The 17,808-nt window shown below is 51.7% G+C and overlaps 8 protein-coding genes across 8 annotated transcripts; 2 read left to right on the top strand and 6 right to left on the bottom strand.

The window, feature by feature from the left end:
- Window positions 1–287: 287 nt before the first annotated feature.
- On the bottom strand, window positions 288–4,466 carry K460DRAFT_370891 (uncharacterized protein). The gene is made up of 5 exons (XM_040934241.1): window positions 3,557–4,466; window positions 1,693–3,511; window positions 1,429–1,643; window positions 618–1,372; window positions 288–564 (listed from the first exon to the last, which is right to left on the bottom strand). The coding sequence occupies exons 1-5, from the start codon at window positions 4,415–4,417 to the stop codon at window positions 495–497; spliced, it is 3,720 nt and encodes a 1,239-aa protein (XP_040783473.1). The 5' UTR covers window positions 4,418–4,466; the 3' UTR covers window positions 288–494.
- Window positions 4,467–4,580: 114 nt separating this feature from the next.
- On the bottom strand, window positions 4,581–6,452 carry K460DRAFT_321530 (WD40 repeat-like protein). Its single transcript, XM_040930485.1, has 2 exons — window positions 5,060–6,452; window positions 4,581–5,006 (listed from the first exon to the last, which is right to left on the bottom strand). The coding sequence occupies exons 1-2, from the start codon at window positions 6,331–6,333 to the stop codon at window positions 4,781–4,783; spliced, it is 1,500 nt and encodes a 499-aa protein (XP_040783472.1). The 5' UTR covers window positions 6,334–6,452; the 3' UTR covers window positions 4,581–4,780.
- A 2,665-nt stretch (window positions 6,453–9,117) lies between these two features.
- K460DRAFT_294518 (CFEM-domain-containing protein) lies at window positions 9,118–9,781 on the top strand (the record flags this gene model as incomplete). The annotated part of the gene is made up of 2 exons (XM_040929495.1): window positions 9,118–9,198; window positions 9,248–9,781. 2 exons carry the CDS (start codon window positions 9,118–9,120, stop codon window positions 9,779–9,781), a joined length of 615 nt encoding a protein of 204 aa, XP_040783471.1.
- A 587-nt stretch (window positions 9,782–10,368) lies between these two features.
- K460DRAFT_370888 (FAD/NAD(P)-binding domain-containing protein) lies at window positions 10,369–11,600 on the bottom strand. The gene has a single exon (XM_040934240.1). It carries the CDS (start codon window positions 11,541–11,543, stop codon window positions 10,551–10,553), a length of 993 nt encoding a protein of 330 aa, XP_040783470.1. The 5' UTR covers window positions 11,544–11,600; the 3' UTR covers window positions 10,369–10,550.
- A 1,072-nt stretch (window positions 11,601–12,672) lies between these two features.
- Window positions 12,673–13,220, bottom strand: K460DRAFT_194448 (uncharacterized protein). Its single transcript, XM_040927146.1, has 2 exons — window positions 13,028–13,220; window positions 12,673–12,847 (listed from the first exon to the last, which is right to left on the bottom strand). The coding sequence occupies exons 1-2, from the start codon at window positions 13,091–13,093 to the stop codon at window positions 12,722–12,724; spliced, it is 192 nt and encodes a 63-aa protein (XP_040783469.1). The 5' UTR covers window positions 13,094–13,220; the 3' UTR covers window positions 12,673–12,721.
- Window positions 13,221–13,347: 127 nt separating this feature from the next.
- K460DRAFT_295546 (uncharacterized protein) lies at window positions 13,348–14,058 on the bottom strand (the record flags this gene model as incomplete). The annotated part of the gene is made up of 1 exon (XM_040929569.1): window positions 13,348–14,058. The coding sequence occupies one exon, from the start codon at window positions 14,056–14,058 to the stop codon at window positions 13,348–13,350; it is 711 nt and encodes a 236-aa protein (XP_040783468.1).
- Window positions 14,059–14,277: 219 nt separating this feature from the next.
- K460DRAFT_321519 (oxidoreductase-like protein) lies at window positions 14,278–15,792 on the top strand. The gene is made up of 2 exons (XM_040930484.1): window positions 14,278–14,469; window positions 14,522–15,792. The coding sequence occupies exons 1-2, from the start codon at window positions 14,293–14,295 to the stop codon at window positions 15,572–15,574; spliced, it is 1,230 nt and encodes a 409-aa protein (XP_040783467.1). The 5' UTR covers window positions 14,278–14,292; the 3' UTR covers window positions 15,575–15,792.
- Window positions 15,793–16,466: 674 nt separating this feature from the next.
- Window positions 16,467–17,555, bottom strand: K460DRAFT_389434 (uncharacterized protein). Its single transcript, XM_040935739.1, has 3 exons — window positions 17,450–17,555; window positions 17,110–17,171; window positions 16,467–17,036 (listed from the first exon to the last, which is right to left on the bottom strand). The coding sequence occupies exons 1-3, from the start codon at window positions 17,453–17,455 to the stop codon at window positions 16,577–16,579; spliced, it is 528 nt and encodes a 175-aa protein (XP_040783466.1). The 5' UTR covers window positions 17,456–17,555; the 3' UTR covers window positions 16,467–16,576.
- Window positions 17,556–17,808: the final 253 nt, after the last annotated feature.

The following is a 17,808-nucleotide window of genomic DNA, read 5'->3' as shown; positions in this document are numbered from 1 at the left end:
AATATCATTTCTACCGCCGGTTAACTTTGTTCTATCTCCTAACTTTCCTTTAATTCTATATTAGTATATTATTACTTCTTTAATCCTACCTAATTGCCTAGTCGCCTTTCGTTCCTCGTTACCTCTCTTACCTGTTGAATGACGCCTCCGTCCGATCCGCGAACCTTCAGACAACAGACGGTAAAGTTCGTTACGACGGAGCTCACACAGCCAGACGCATCTGCTCGGCGAGCTGAAGCCCACCAAAGAATATCAGGTTCACTGGACGAAGGCCGCGATCTTCGTAGGTTATGAGACAAGCTTGTTGACACAGACCTAGGGAGTCTGGGTTGGAGTTGGAATCTACTACAAAGCCACGACGGTATCAAGCTGAAGTGTTACAAGTATATTCGAGTTTGCGAGTGATGTTGGGTGTGACATCGCTCGCCGTCTCCTATCTGACCATCAACCTAAACATGGACACCATCTATGCAACGCCATTCCATATGCATGCATCATTTCATCCCACCTTCCGGAAATAGCACATTAACCAGCTCATCCAAAAGCGTAAAAGCAAGATGCGTACTATGTCTTTCGTTAGCCCACTTCACTACCACTTTAACATTCTGGAAACTTACTTCAACCGCGCATTATTAACGCACCCCTCCACTTTCTTAGCCGCCAACGTTGCATTCTGCCTCCCCACTACACTAGATGCCAACTCTGGGACTAGTGTACCCAGCACCTCACTTGCTGCCTTCCTACTCTTCTCCTTATCTTGACCTGTCCTCTCAGGGCCGCCTACCTTCATCCTGCCGTTCGGCCACATGGCGTCTTTGAGTGTATCAATGTACTTGGCGATATTATGTTCGGACAGTAGAGTTGAGAAGGATTCCCGGACTTTCCGCTCAATAGTTCCGCCGAGTAACTGGTGTAGTACGACGACCACGGCACGGCCGCGCAGCCAGTTGTTCTCGCGGTTGAGTTCGAATGTCTCGAGGAAGATATCGCATATCGGTTTGACAAATGGCTCCAGTTCCTTGTTTTCAAACGCCAATAACTCCGCTTCAGCCTCTGCATCCGTTCCCTCACCCCCAACCAACACACCAGAATTGAAAAGATTACCAGGCTGAGCGGTTGCGCCATTCGTATGAGCTAGTTGAGTCGTAGCGGCAGAAATAAGGTTTTGACCCGCGACAGAGAGTTGGTCGAGGACAGGAATATTGCCAAGAAACTCCTCCATGCCGTCGGCGACAGAGTTGTAGATGCGTGTTACGAAGTCGTTTGAGTGTGGGTCTTGGTTCGCTAAGGCTTCAGCTGGGGAGATCGCGGCTTGGGAAAGAAAGGCACGAAGTTCGCGGCTGCGGCATACTGCTGGGACGAGCAGAAGCTCCTACCACACCTCAATTAGACTTGGCATTCATGGTAGAAGAGGTAGGAGTTACATACTCGTAGATACTTCTCGAGACCAAGACGCCGCTTATGCAAAAAGTCCTTTTGAAGCTTGAGCATCATCTGTCGGCGTGGAAACTCCAAGTTTCGAATTTGTGGAAATTTAGCGCGAAGCCTCTTGTTCAGTTCGTGGAACTCGCTATATCTTCGCGAAATTACCCAGGTTGCTGCAGGCATCTGGTCGCCAGCACGTCGTCTGACTTCAATGACATCTACGAAGTCGATTAGCAAGCGTCTGGAGAGTGGGAAAGGTAGACTTACACATAGCGTACTCTTTGCCATCCTCCTCCGTGCCGACCATAATTGACTGAATGAAGACCGTCGCACGTCCGTACAAGCTGTTGTCACTCTCCTGAACAATGTACTGCTGTCGCTGTAACTCCTTCCGTTGTATCTCTCGCTGCAAACTAGTTTTCGACTTCCGCAGAATTCTAAGCTCAGCAGCATTGTTCGTTAACTCGGCCTTGGATGTCAGCGAGTCCACGATAGACTCCTGTGTTACTAAGCGCTCGATGTCCGCAGTAAGTGCATCTATAGCCTCCGCGAGACCGAGATCTCCGGGTGCCGCCTCGTGAATCTCATCGTCGTCTATCTTTTTTCTGCCTACCGGGTCTTCGATCTCGTCTTCCAGAAACTTCTCCTCATCGCCAAACAGCTCATCGTTGAAGACACCGCGCGTTCTCGGCTCACCTACGAGGCCCAGAGACGCTATACTTGGCTTTAAACTGTCTTTCCTCGGCTGCAGATCAGGCCTCGGTGACAACGCCCGTGGCAAATCGATAGAACCTCTCATTGAGTCATTATCGTGAGGAGTATTTAGACTTGGCTCATGGAATATAGAGCCCTCAGGTTCGTCGCCCATGATGTCGGTCAGAGCCGCCTGCATTGCATCAACAACATGCGAATCGTTGCCATTGATACGATCTTGTCCGTGATCGGAGTCCAAGCTTGCTGTCGAATGTGCCAAGGGATCGGTATCGTAGTCATCATCGAATAAGGGCGCGCGTATAAATGTTGGTGTATGCTGCGCATCTAGTGAGCGCCGCAGAGGCGGATCGATTGTTTTGGCAATTCCCAAACTCTTTATATCCGACGACGACGTGACAGCTCTGCGAAGATCACCTTGTGGCATCTGCAATGCGCTCCTCTGCCTTGACTGGGTTCTAACCATCGCAGGAGCTATAGCAAGCGAGTTGTCAAGTGATTGCGCCAAGGTCTTCGTCTTCACAGCACCTTTCCCTCCATTCGCTGCTTCGTCCATCGCAAGCCACTTGTAGTATAGATTCGACTTCTTGAACCTCCGAAAGTAAGGCTCTTGCAGCTGATCGTACGCGGCCGTCTGCGCCTGTAGTAGGGCACGGCGTGCGTCATAGTATTGCTGAGGTGTCGCCGCCCGTCCAGCTTTGAGAAACTCCGTGACCGCCTGTCGCGCTTCCGGAAGGATCTTGAGCTCTGGCTTCGATAGGTACCCGTCGTGGATCTGAGCCAAATCTGCGCGATCGGAGTCTGTCCACGCAGGAAGAGAGCCAACATATTCCGGCGGCTCGTCAGTATCGACTTCTAGCGGGTTCCGGAACCCATCCACCACTATCCAGAACTGCACGAGCCGCATCAAATCTGCTTGGTCCATGAATTCCATGAAGCACGAGAGGCCTGATGCATCATACAAGACTTCTCGTAGAGAGGCATTCGCGAACCTTGACGATGTCCGTTTATGTTTAGGCTTCTCTTGAGCGGCGACCTTTGCTCGCACCGATCCGCCCGCGCTGAGATTTGTCACCTTCTGATCTAGGATCTGGCGTGCGGTTTCCAAACGTCGAAGGTAAACAGGGTCTTGACCTTCGGCTGTGGAATCTTTCCGCAGCTGACTTGATATTTCACTCCGGAAGCGTCGGGCATCCGCTAAGGAGTTGGTCTGTCTGATGGCGCGGATGAACCTTTCAAATCGTCGCTCATTGTCGCCCGGCGCCAGTTTGGGAAATTGGACGTTCTTTGGGTTCTTCGGCGAAGGCGGAGCATGTTCGTCGAGTGCAGCTCGCAGCTTGCGCACCGTCTTCCTTTCTTGCAGCAACGTCCGTCCCTGGCATAGTTAGCGAGGAACAAAAGCGAAAAATGATAGTCTTACGTATCCCTCCATGAGCTGGTTCCACGTATCCGGGTCAGCAAGCATCTGCATCACAGGCGACAAGACTGCGCATGCTACAATCTCCTTGATGAGTACGTTGACAGCGGGACTGGTGGTCATATTTGCAGGCATAACCATGGGTAGTAGCCGCGAAACAATGCTCCGCAAATGCTGCTGTTGGATGGGTTTGGTGTTGGAATACGCCAACGAAGCTGCCGGGTGTAGTCGACCCTCCTTATACTTTGCTGCAATGGCAAGATCAAGCTCTTCCGAGTCGGTAATGTTGCGCGACAATTTACGCCCACGCACGACGCGCTCTGCCTCATACGAAGCCCGCAGGTGATCTGTGATGAGGGGAATCATGCGCGACACGACCGTCTCCACCATGTCTACTGCCAGTATTCGGTCGCGTATCTCGCCCAAGGCAGCCCGCACCGCCTTGTCGATCTCGTTTACGAACGTTGGGCTCTTGCTGATATTCCCGTACCAGCCCTTCACAAAGTCGCGCAGGATTAAACCCACCAGCACATCGAGGCTGTCCGAAATAACAAAGGACGGTGGGTATATTGGCTCCATCATGTACATGTTCCTCTTATTCAATGCCTCCCTCTCAGCCCTCCACTTCTCTGGCGCAAGGAAGGCGACGTGACGCGGCCCATAGTCGACTTCCCCTCCACTCCGTAGTTCCCTGTCCCAGGCTGTGGTGAAGGTGAGCCATGCCAGCAGGGCGAGGGTCGCGAGCACTCCGGCAACGAAGGCGTAGGGCAGGTAATGCAGTTTGGGCTGCCAGTGCGTCAGGTAGCCCCAGGCGATGAAGACGGAGACGGCTGCAAGGATCACATCTCTGCGCTTCAGGGCCATAATCGTGCGGGCGGCGCCCGTTCGGCATCTTGGGTGGGATAGCTTCAAGATGCGGGAGGCGTGATGTTCGCGGAAGCCCACTTTGCGCGCTTGGGCCTCTGACGTCGATCGCAGTTCAGGACTTTACATGTGCGAAGGCATGGAATAATGATTGACAACTTTGGTGTGCGCTTAATAATGTTTGTTTGGTTTATATAATATTTAAGTATACAGTCGAGTATACTGAACCTATGCATGATATTTCCACCTCGAATCTCATACCCTGATCCGTTCCAGAATCCGGTCTTGAACGCCAATTCAACTCCATTCCCTATGCATACAAAATTCGCTCTTTGCCCTAATAACTCTGTTCCTATAAACTTCCTAGAACTTCTGTCGTCCAAGTGTCGGTTTCCACTCCAGCGGATGAGTATCCTCAGTCGCGTCATCGTCCTGTTTCCAGACACATATGCTCTTGTCCGTGTGCCCAGTAATCAGCCTAAGGCCTGTCTTGTCGAAGGTTGAGCACAAGACACCCCTTTCCGCGTCTAGCGAGCCTGGCTGCGCAATCGTCTCGGTATTCTGGAATCGATGACCTGTTTTCCAGTCCCTAAACACGTTAGCATGGCAATCAAAAGCATTTTGTATAGAGTGATAACCTACCAGAAAGAAACCGTGCCATCGTCTCCCCCACTGAACATGACGTTGTCTTCGTTGACCGATAATGTGTTGATGATGCTGTTCGTAGGCTGGAAGTTCAGCATAAAGTCGCCGCGGGGGCACATCCACTGCTTGATGGACTGCGACGATCCAGACGCGAATGTGAATTCCTTGGGGTGCAGAGCAAGCGCGCGGACCGATTTCTTGTGATGGGTCAAGACTGTTTGAGTCTTTCCGGCCACGAGGTCCCAAAGTCGAATCATTGAATCCATGGAGCTACTTATGACCTGTGGGTCGGCCTCCTGGGTTTGCACATTCGTTACCGTGCCTTTGTGGCCTCCAAGGACGTGGATGTTCGTCCTTGTCCGCATATCCCATACCCTGACGACGCCGTCACGACCGCCCGTACATAAAACATCCAAAGTAGGATGTAGTGAAAGGCTGTAGACACCGGAAAGATGGCCGTGGTAATGGCGTATAACCTTGTTCGTCTCAAGATCCCAACACTTGACCATCTTGTCTTCGCCGCAAGAGAAGAGATATGGATGACGCGGGCTGATCGCAAGCCCTCGTACAGCGCTAATGTGCCCAGTGAGCGTTACCTTCAATGTCCCACTCGCCAGGTCCCAAATCTTGATCGTTCGGTCTGCAGAGCCTGACGCGAACCACTGATTATCAGGCTCTACCGCCAGACTTCTGACCCATCCCATAGATCCACTGATCACCGTCTTCACCCGCCACGGAGCGTGCCATTCCGGTTTGGCCTGCCTGACGGTGTCCTTTCTCACCAGCGCACTCGACGTCTGATCTCTACTCGGCGTAGGACCCTGCGCGTTTGGCGCCGCGCCCTTTCCGCCAGCTCTTACTGCCAGTTGCATCGACTGCGCATTTCTCGCCTTGTCCGCCTTCTCTGAAGCTCCTTCGATCATCTTCTGCATCTTGGGGTCGGAGGCTTTCTCTTCCGCGTTCTGCGCCTTGATCTTCTTCCGTCGCTCGGCAGCTGTGGAAGCCGCGCTTGTAATCTTCGCTGCGAGCGCAGGTGGTAGGTCGCGCACATGCTCGTATTCGTTGCGGATTCGCGATGCTACGTTGACTTGGTCGGCGGCGGTAGAGGGCGCGGACGTTGTTGGGTGTATTGAGAAGGCGGGATTGGACGCGTGGTCAAGAGCGGTAGCCGAAGCAAAGTCGGCGGCGAATATCTCTCGTGTGCGCTTTGCTGAGGAGCGAACGAGCTGCTCTGCAGAGCTTGGAAGCCGTGGAGAAGCTGTTTCCGCCATGGTGTCGAGGTGTGTAACGTGTATATATACAACAGCGCCCTAGGCGAAGGCGAAGGCAACAGCGACGGGTAGGTTTCACGTGTGGAAAGATCTGTTGGGTTATTGAATGACTGCTCTTGAATTGTCGTTCACGATCGCGCCGAACACTGCTGGAAGTTTCACTAGCGTGCTGCCTCAGGAACCGACCTTTCGCCGAGACGCGTCTTATCTCATCGCAACCCGACATATCGACATTGTGCCCACCTATTTCGACATCGACAGCCTTATTATCTGTCAACATCTCCTCTCTCTTCTGTTCACTTCTGAGTTGTTTCATACACTATCTTTTCTCACAAAACTGATTGACACCAGGTAGCATGCGAGAGGTCACGACTCCTACCAGGGATAAGCCAACATCATAGGCACGACCAGGCTTCTTGATCATCTCGCACAATGTTCACGAGCCTCCCATGTCGCGGATTTTTCATGGCGCACCGTACCTTCGAGCCATGGGCTGGTTGTCTTCAATGTGAAGATGTTCAGACTACTATCCCAGCAGCTTGATGCTGAGCGTTCCCCCATCAGGGAAACGATGCGGCCGAGTTGATGGAGGCTATAATCTCGACTTAGCCACAACCAAATGGCAAATTTCCTCTTGGGCTCCCCAAGTTTTTAAGAACTCTTTTGAACATGAAGGATCGGGTGTTGCTCTCGCCAGCCTCTAACAACCAGGAGAGGATACCGAATCGCTATGCTCATCACACAAGGAAGACCATAGACGCTCAACAAAACGGGCGTTATTCTCGCAGTGCCTCGAATAGGATGTCGAATTCTTATTGCTAGGATCGTTGATCATATTCCCGCACTTTCCTTTGCGTTGGGAACTCTGTGTGGACCTGTTAACTCTGCGTTGCACGGTGTTAGCTACGCAGTTATATACAAAACTTGATGGTCTGTTCGAGCGTATTCGCCTGCACTGTAACGTACCCTCTCTGTCTAGCTTTGTGAGAGGTATGCTAACGGGGTACCAGGACTACACAACAAGAGCCTGACATTCTTCCGAGAGTCAACGTCATACCATCGACACTTGATACTTGATTGCTTGCAACCTCTCGCCAAGCCGGTCAAGGTTCCGAACTCGCATGATTATGGGCCTCATGCACCACTGTCACGGATCTCGGGCCGCAATCAATTCCGTACGTGTTGCAAACATACTAGCACTTCTTGTCCGTTGGCTCGTAACTCATGTTTAACCGCCTGGAACTTGTGAGGGATATCAGACCACGGGTACCCTGGGACATATTCTGCCACACGATTGTCCACCGCGCGTCGCTATTCCAACTAAGCTTTTGCTGTAGGTGCTATAAATGATACGTTTGTCGTTCCCATTTCCCCAGATCTACGTGCGACTAGTGGGGATGGCTGGTGTTGGCACACGCACATGCTACCGAGGAATTCCATCTGGGGTTGCCGAGCAAGCTGTAAGGATGCTAATTAGGCAACCAACTAGCGATGATCGCAAAGGATGACGCAGAAACACTCCATCCCGAACGTTCTATCAGCTTGCCCTGATTTCCTTGGTGGAGCGGAATTCGCACGTTGAAAAATGAAGGAACCGGCCATCGAGCCTGGGCCTAGCAGTCCTCTACAGCAGACGACGCAGGTACAGCACTGCACCACACTCACGCGATGCACTCGGCTGCACTGACCGGCGACCTTCTCGCTAAAGCCTTGATGGTGGCTAGCGCAACGTTATGGCTGGTTCCCGGCTGCATCACCCAGTCGCTGTAAGAGCCAGGTTCCTGTACGATTTCTGGAAAGAGATTGCCGCAGGGCTCATCAGAGCAAAGCGGCATAGGTCGAGCGGCATTATGGCCAAGAAGGGTTGGATTCATTGCGGGGTTACGTCGACAAGCTGCACCGAATTATCGATTCCTCTGTGCCGCACCTGCACATTCGCCACCACCAAATGGCTGCTTAGCACACATGCGACGATATTGCTCCACCCCTTTTCTTTGTCCAGCTGTCTCATCAACTTACCAATTGCTGGTCCTGAGGGCCCGCAACGGCCCATCCACCTGCTTTGCAACCCCAGATTCCTAGCCTGGAGCTATACTCGATGCGGCTGGCGCACGGCTGCTCGTAAGAGGATCAGCACTACGAGTAGAACCGCACCCAATGAACAAAAGCTTGTGGCGTCTGGGGCGCCGGCCTTGGCGCCTTAACAAGTCGCCATCCCCGTGCTCTGCTCGAGCTCGCCGTCGCCGCAAGAGCCCCAAACGTAACAAGAGCCAATGGCGGCCAATGAGTTGATTGCTCTAAACCCTGCTTTGTTGGATTGGAAAACCGCACATATCTGCACAGACCATCTTTCACGGTTCCTCGGGTGTATTGGTTATGGCCTTGGACATTGCGGGCAACTTCTCCTTTGTGATCTCCGATCCCATTTGCAGAGCGGGGAAATGTCCTGGACAAGCAGGCAAACGAGATTTTCCTCCCTAGCTCCAGACCCCGGACAGCCGCGGCAGCCCATGGAACGATACCACATCGAGCAGATTCCCATGGTCACTTCGACGATGTGGGTGGTTGCAGGCCTTCCGCCTGTCCCCGCATGTGCTGGATGACGGCGAGTAGTGCCCTGGATACGAGCTCCATCCTTGTTCAGGGCCAATGCAACCCTTTCTTGATATAAAGAGCTCGTGGCAGCCTCCTCCGAGCACCATCACAAGCTCCACTGTCGTTATACACAATCCAACGAACTCTCACTAAGTCGTTCTCAACATCGATACTAGAATTTCAGTCAACATGAAGACCTTTACGATCGCCGCTATTGTCGCTTTGGCCTCCGTTGCCACTGCCCAGCTTGACAATATCCCGTCTTGCGCCGTACGTCTCCTTGTTTCTCTCTTCAAGTGTACAAACTAACATCACCTAGTTGAACTGCTTCATCGGGCCCCTCACTGGCGACGGATGCTCTGCTCTTACCGACTTCGCATGCCACTGCAAAAAGGGCGCCGCCCTCCTTGCTCAGGTTCAGCCCTGTGTCAAGGGTGCTTGCAACGCCGCTGACCAGGCATCCACTATCTCCGCCGTCGAGTCCACCTGCAAGGATGCCGGCGCACCCATCGTTATTCCTGATGCTAGCGCCGCTCCCTCTGCCACTCCCACTCCTACTCCCACTCCGTCTGCCGTTCTCAGCTCTGCCGCCTCTGCTGCAAGCTCTGCAGTTGCCAGTGTCAAGTCCAGCGCCTCGGCGGCTGCTTCGTCGGCGGCTCTCTCTGCTTCATCTGCTGTCGCTTCGGTTCATTCGAGCCTTGCTTCCAAGGTCTCGTCGGCTGTAGCCACGCATTCCGGTAACGCGACTGTCAGTGCTACGCCTACGAATTCCCAGTTCACCGGTGGTGCCTCGCAGGCTACCAAGGCCGCTGGTCTCCTCGGTGCCGCTGCCCTCGCTATGCTCGCTTTGTAAGATATTCTTGCGATAGCTTGTTTGAGCTTGAGAAGTGTGTGAAAGGTTTCTCTGGTCTTGACTGTAATTAGAGATGGGCTGGAAATACCAAAGTCGATAATGGGATGGAAGGAAGCATCGTTGTATATTATAAAACTATATAAGCGCGAAAACCTAATACCTGTACTCGATTTTTCAGTGCGCTTCGCCGTCCTCTCTACCTGTGAGCTTTTACTGTATTCCATGTGTTCATCTACGGCTCATCTCCTCGGGTCGTCGGAGGCGGACGCACCCGAATACCCTAAAAAAGAAATGACATCGTAAACTAGATACGAACCGCGTCTCGTATAAAAGACTATCGCCAAGGTTTCCAATACGTCGTTTACAGACTTTATACTAGACATTGATGTCATCAGGCCTCCAGTCTTAATGGTCCGGGGTGTGTGATATTATATCATGGCATGTGAAAGGTTCTTACGTTTCCCTGAGCTTAGTATCTTGCTACAGTTCGGGTAAGGGACCTCGAAGATGGCGAGGGAAACTAAGGTAGGAACATATGACGTGGTTGCACTTGACTCGGCATCCCCGTGTTTCTCATATAGATGCGATCCAATTTCAAGTTAACTCGGTATCAAATACTGTCAACATGATTAGCGAAATGTACTTTCGCCGGTATACATAATATTCTATGCTGGGTTGGATCAAGTCTACGTTCGAAGCCAAATTTTGCGAAATCGATTGACATGCAGACTTCGTCGGATGGGGAATCCCTCTCCCTCACCTCATACTCCTAAACCACAGCCTCAGACTTTTCCATCGCAATCTGCATCCCCGCACCCGCCGCTGCTTTCAACCCCTCAGACATCGCAACAGCAACCTGCTTCATCATAACCATTGTATCTCCAGCTGCAAAAACACCCCGTACGCTCGTCTCATTGAACATTGGATTTGCGATCTTTACATGCCCGCCCATTGCTACATCGACAGTTTCAATGCCTAGTTGGTCAATGAGATTCTGTGCCCTATTCACCGTCGCTGGCTTATGAACAAGGAAGCCAAGGGTAGCCGGCTCGCCATCCGTAAAGTGGACTGTCACGCCGTCGGTGTGCGAGGGCCCGTTGTTAACAAGGCGCGTAATCTTGCGCTCGTCGAGCGTTGCACCCAATGCTTTCGCAAGTTTGAGAGCCTTTTGAATCGGCTCTGCCGTCGAGACGGGGCCATTGCTATAGATCGTTATGGATGGTGGATCGAATGCCATGGCCATTTGCACAAAGTGTGCGTACATCGGGCTCTCGAACGTTAGGATTCCGACCGGTGTGCCGCGCTGCTCGTATCCATCGCAGGCTAGACATTGATAGATGTGCTCCGGCCAGTTCTCCTTGTAGCCTTCGATATCAAGTAGTATATCTCTCGAGCCGGTGGCGAGAATCAGCTTCTTCGCCGCATACGCCTGGCCCTCACTGTCTTGCACTTCAAACCCATCGTACTGCTCCACTCCGATACTCTTCTTCACTGCTTGGGTAATAGTGCCCTGTTGAAACCAGACAGTGTCGTAGCGGGACTCGATTTGTTCTCGCGCTATGCGACCGAATTCACGGGGGTCGAAGTGATCTCGTGATGCAACCGAGTGCATGTGCTTGACGCCTTCGTTGCGGTAGGCTTGGGAGTCGAAGACGAGGGCTTTGGTGCGGGTGCGGGCACATGTGAGTGCGGCGTTTAGGCCTGCTGGGCCAGAACCTATGATGAGGATGTCGAAGATTTGGGGTCGGGATCGGAGAGCCATGCTGATGCGATGGGGATACTATGTTTGGATGAAAGTCTTCTGTGAAATCTATGTTTGTTCTATTTTGTGATTGTTCTTTGGTGGTGCTAGGAGTATCTTATATGCTTGACCTCAGTGGGTACATGGAGACATTATGGTATTTTAGTTTCCGATATCTCCAAGGAGCGTACTGGCCATGGTTCAGACCACCGGAGTCAAACCAATGGTTTAAACATATGAGCATAACGTGGAGGAAATTATTAACTCGTATAGTAGAGCAGTGCAATGTTACCTATTTTGGTGCGCTGTCAAAGTCATATTCTTCGACATCGACATCATCGTTCCGGGTTGATGTAAAAGTCTCCGAGCTAGTCTCCACAGACAAGAAGCGGAGGGTGCTTTCAGGTATGTTTCTAGTTCAATGTAATGGTAGCATACTAAATTCAAACGTAGAAAACATTTAAAAGGGGCTGTACTTTTATTTAATAGCGCGATGGAGCAATGACAGGGCACCATGCAGCTGCGTGCGGGGTTTGTCAAAAGAGTAAGCGCTGAGGCGACGCAACCCGCGCTACGAGACCTCCTACCCCGACAGCATCCTTTCGTCATAACAATTCCATCAAAATATCCGAAAACCTAGCTCTGCGGCCGGTGTGTTTCTATCCAGCCCCGTAAAGTCGAGCAAGTTGTCGGACTCAATATAATTCCGAAAGAACTTTCATCAATAGCGCCTCAATCATATTCCGACCGTGACCAGCCTCGATTGGTGCTACAATACCATCCGCCATACACTGTTCTATTTCTATGATCATTATATCGCCTCTTATAGATCTGCTTACCCGTCTTCAGCCCAAAATCATCTTTCAAGGCCTTCGTAAACTCCTCTATGGACCCTCCCGACGTGTCCCATTCTACTCTCCCCGACCTAATCACCCTTCAAACCCCCTGGTACCAAAAGGAAGGCCCGTAAACCCATTCGTGATTATAGAGTCCTCTTCCATTATGTCCACAGAGATATTATCCCTAGTACCCTACATGAACCGATTTCAAGCAATCAAAAACGCTAGCTTCCTTCACTCTTTGTCTCCTCATCCCTTGTGACTGCTTGCACTCTCTCTATACTAGACATCATCCAATCCTAAAAAGTAAAAAGAAGCCGGGCTCGGTGCGATTCGAACGCACGTCTCTCACATCACCCCTCACACTAGTGCATCATGCACCATCTTCTCACACACTTCGCCGAAGTGGTCTTCAGAGCCGCTCTGAGCGGCGGTCGGTCGCATAGTGTGAGCGTCTTGACCACTGGACCACGAGCCCTGGTTGTTCTATTGTTAGTCAGATGGGGTTTCAATGAGTATATAACGTAGAGGCAAAAATCAAATCAAAGGTTTATTGAAGACACCACGAGAGGCGCGTCAGAGCTTTTGGGAGAGGGAAGTGGGAGGTGTAATTGGAGATTGCTGCGGAAGGAGCGATGTGGATGCAATCAAGAGATGTTTGCGTACTTTCCATGGTACAGACAGAATGTATGAGGGTTCGAGTTTGTTTAGAATCGGATCGAATTCATCCATGGGTATCTCAAGATATGTAAAGGAAACCAAACGCCAACGCTATGCTATATAGAAGTTACCGACGACTATCAACCTCCGCAAATAAGTTCACGGCATCATCGATCGGGAAGTAAAAACGCCCCCAGTTTGACGTCCAGTGAGTCCATGTCACACGAAGCACAACCTTGGTGTTTCTAGAGGCTGAAGCTCCTCCTTGCATTCTCCATCGGTTCATCTCAAGCCTCATGTCTCTTCCAAAATCGCAGCGTGCCCTATCATTGATGCAACGAGCCCTCCAGCTGTCCAAGGTATTTCTCAACCTCATCGTTTCCGTAGAACATCCTCTGCAACCTCTCGTGTTTCTTCTTCTCTATCTTCGCCATCTTCCTCATTTTGCCAGCATCCAGCTTGCCCTCCTTAACATCTGCAGCACTTGCGCCACCGAACGCCCTCCTCTTAATATGCTCTTTCTTGTCGATGCCTAGTCCCAACTTATCTCGTTTCTCCTTCGGTATTATGGGGAAGAGCATGCCCTGCCCGCTAGCCCCAAGTCCTGCCCGCGCATCCACATCGTATCCGTGTTTCTCCATATACTTCAATCCCATTCTTGTCCGATCGATGGCCGAGGGAATGGGGGGCCGAGGAAGGGCTGCTTGATGTGCGGGACTCAGGTAGTGGATGCGCTGGTCGACTTCTTTTACAGGTTCGCCACATATACCGCATAGAGGGTAGGCTTCGGGCTTTGGCTGCGGTTGGCCGTTGGGAAACATGATGGCGAGGTACTTTTCTGCCATTGATTTGCCATTTGTCGAGGATGCAGTTGGCGGTGGAGGCTCTGCTGCAGCGGAGACGAATTTTATAGGGTTCTTCCACAGTCCACGGCCATAGGCTTGCTGCTGCACGAACGGAATCGTGGAGATATCGGGGTCATCGTCGTATGGGTCGCCTGCGTCTTCGTATTCGTCACCATGCGGGCGAGGGTTCATGGCGGGGTCAGTCATCGTGGACATGACTTTGAGTGTATCGTAGCACCCTTTTGGCGGTGAAAAGAGTGCCACCGCCGCATGGGAAAGGATGATGTTGAAGATGGTGAATTGTAACTTCAAACGGCAGGCCTGAACGCGCAATCACATGCCGATGACGCCACGTGCGTAAATCAGCTTAGCGAGGCACCTTGTTCCGCGTATGCTTTACCCATTCCGTGCCACCATCCTCTAACGATGCCCATCCACATCATCGCAAAGGTTGCAACCGAGGGTCCATCCTCCATCCCGTTCGGTTGGGCCATTATAAAAGCTGCACCCGTTCTTGCAGTACTATACCTGCTGAAATGGTACTTCAATGGCGCAACGAATGGGTCCGAGAGGAACATGCACTCCAAGGTGGTCATGGTGACGGTAAGCCTTTGAACGTATGGATACTGGCGAGGATATGCTGACGTTGATGCAGGGAGGTACCGCTGGTATAGGTGCTGAGGTGGTGAAAGGGCTTGCACAACGCGGTGCACAGATCGTTCTCCTCGTCCGACAACCACTTTCCGATCCTTTCCTCGTCGACTATATCGAGGATCTACGCTCACAGACGAACAACGAGCTCATCACAGCCGAGAATGTCGACCTCGAATCGTTTCACAGTATACGGCTGTTCGCTACAAAGTGGGTAGACAACGCGCCACCGCGTCGACTAGACATGATCGTTCTCTGCGCCAACACGATGACGCCGCCAGGAGGAAAGGCAACAATGACTGAAGATGGACTCGAGGCGACATGGGGGCTCAACTACCTAGCCAACTTCCACTTGCTGAGCATTCTCAGCCCCGCCTTGCGCGCTCAGCCTCCGGACCGAGACGTGAGGATTATAATCGGAACATGTGCAGCGTATGTGGGTGGAAAACTGCCGAATCTTGACTCCAAGTCGAGTGCAACAAAGTCGAAGAAAGATGCGAAGACGGAGCCCGAACAGATTGGTTTCACGCCTGCTGCTGTATACGCAACCTCGAAGCTCGCTCTCATGACGTTTGCTGTAGCCTTCCAAAAGCACCTCTCAAACTATGCTCGCCCAGATAAACAGCCAATGAATGCCCGCGTTATTATAGTTGATCCAGGCTGGACGCGCACACCCGGTATGCGCCGCTTTCTCACCTTCGGATCGCTTTGGGGGTTGGCTTTATACCTCATCACTTGGCCGCTGTGGTGGCTGGTGCTCAAGAGCGGAGACCAAGGCGCGCAAACCTTCCTGTACGCGGCTATGGAAGCACAATGGGGACGGGGCGAAGGGGGATACTTTTTGAAAGAGTGCACTAGGTTCAAGTGGACGAGGAAGGAGATTGACGATGAGGTACTGCAGAAGAAGTTATGGGAGAGCAGTGGAAAGACGATTGAAGTGCTGGAGAAGGAGAGTGCGAAGAGGAGGGCGGTTGAAAAGAAAGAGGCGGAAAAATCTGCGGGCAAAACGACGGCGAAGGATGCCAACGGAGAAGCAAAGCAGAGGAAGGGAAAATAGAGCTGGTAGCAGAGATCAGTTTTCTGTAAAATAGAACGATAGCCAAACTTGACTATAGTCCTCATCCCTCCTCAACATCTGCTCAATCGATTAGTTGTAATAGCACATTGCTACGGACCGACACTCCCCATCCGTCATCAAAGTGATCTTCCTTGGCAGATATTATATAGCACTCACGTGTCATAGAGAAATTCGCTATAGAAGCTTTTCGACATCACCTACGCGTGTAGACCAGAATGCATATGACACCGTACGGGAGGCTGGGCTACCTTTATCTTGCGCCATAACCTATCTTCTTCTTCAGTGTGGTCGGCAAATTAATCGGACGTCCCAGGCTGACCGCAACAAGGCTCTGTGCACTTTAGGGTCTGAGCTATCGTCTGAATGAGGGTCGAACTAGTCACTGAATATGTTGAGGTGTGGCGCGCATGCTGATGCGGCAGAGCCGCATGGGGATCGACAGAGCGTGGTGGGCCGGTCCGGCGTTCAACACGCTGGGTACGAGGCAAGGTGACGCGTCGCGACCTAACGTACAGGTATAAGGGTTCTCAAACGGACCTCATCCACAATTTCTACTTCCTTACATTATGCTTTTTTCACTCTTTTCGTCGCTAACGTAGCGGTTGTAGAAGGTTGCGCTCAAACGGATTATAGATTATTCAAAAGCTACATACAACATCGTCGACCATCCATCCATCCATCAAACTTCAATCCACCAGCTGGCGTACCAAATATATAAAAAAACATTACAGCCAGAGCTATCAATCCATCAAGTCCACCAATAAATCAATCAATCAAAAAAACAAGGTATAATGCGAAGTCTCCCCAAAAAGAATGCCAACGTCGCGTCGTGAAAGAACGTTTCGAACCGGAAGCGCCGCCCGCTAAAGATGCCTACTCCCTTTTCTCTCTCTCTCTCTCTCTCTCTCTCTCTCTCTCTCTCTCTCTCTCTCTCTCTCTCTCTTCAATGTCCATCTGCTTCCGCGTCGCGTTTACTGCTTTTTATAAAGCAAGCATGCCCAAGAAGCCAAGGGCTGCACCAACACTGGCGCCAATTGCAGCGGTAGGGTACGTCGCGCCACCCGTGAAGGCAGGCCCACTCGCGCTGGCAACCTTGCTTCCACTCGCGCTCAGCGTCGCACTCTTGACAGACACGGTACTATTCGCAGTAGTCGGGTAACCGGACGATGAGCCACCGGACGTGATAGCGGGGGTGTACGCAGCCGTGGAAGAAGCCGTAGTAGAAGGTGTCGCAGATGCCTCGGTGGTGCCAGGGTACAGGACTGGCAGGAGGTTCTTCACGTCCGAGGGGAGGGCTTGGTACCATGAAGGCGGGTTGCCTGCGGCGAGCGACGAGGCCATTTCCGCGGCGAAGGCAGATTGGCTGGCGAGCGCATAGCTTACGGAGTTGGACGGGAGCGCAGTCGCGAGGACGAGGAGGACGGATTCTTGGACCGCAGGGCTGAGAAAGAGCAACGTTACTATATGTGGTAGGGAGTTTGTTTGGTAGTCGTAATTGTGGTGGTGAGACATACGCGATAGGAGTCTGAGCCGACGCGCCCACGGCCAGCGCAACCAGCGTAGCAATAGTCTTGAACTTCATTTTTTAGAACCCTTTTTGATATCCCAGAATGAATTTGCGATGATGATCGCGTGTGTAATGATCGTATTGGTAAAAGAGTGATGTGCTGGATCGACGGAACTTGTGGGGAAAATGAATGGGGTTCTGCAGAGCAACGACTGCAACGAAAGAGCGAAAGTGTTGGAGAGAGAGATTGAGAAGGGGGGCTAATCGTGAGGATCTCCGGCCTTGTATATGAAACGAATGTGCGGCTTCACGATGTCAGGTTCTGGCCCTGGGGGGCGGCGGCTAACCGCCATCCACACCCAAGTTTTTAAGATTGCACTTGGGGATTCTGTGGTTGACTAGGGCTACAAATTGGATTTCTGCCCGCAAGCGAAAGTGATTCGCTAATTCATGTTTGACCAACTAGGTATTCGCTGGCTAGTTAGTACCACCGTAAGCAGAAGAGCTGTGCGACGCTGAGGAGCGCATCTCGTGTACCTTCGCACCACATTCCTCATCAACGAACAACACAGCAACAACATCTGCCGCATCGTGTGCCGCATCGTGAAGCCCATGGATGGGTGTTTACTAAGTAATTACTTAGTAATTTAGTAATTACTAATTAGTAAAGCCTAAATAGGTATAGTACCTAGTAATTACTATTTAG

This window comes from Cucurbitaria berberidis (assembly GCF_010015615.1).
Source record: "Cucurbitaria berberidis CBS 394.84 unplaced genomic scaffold K460scaffold_6, whole genome shotgun sequence".
Taxonomy (NCBI): domain Eukaryota; kingdom Fungi; phylum Ascomycota; class Dothideomycetes; order Pleosporales; family Cucurbitariaceae; genus Cucurbitaria; species Cucurbitaria berberidis.
This window is presented reverse-complemented; position numbering and strand designations above follow the sequence as displayed.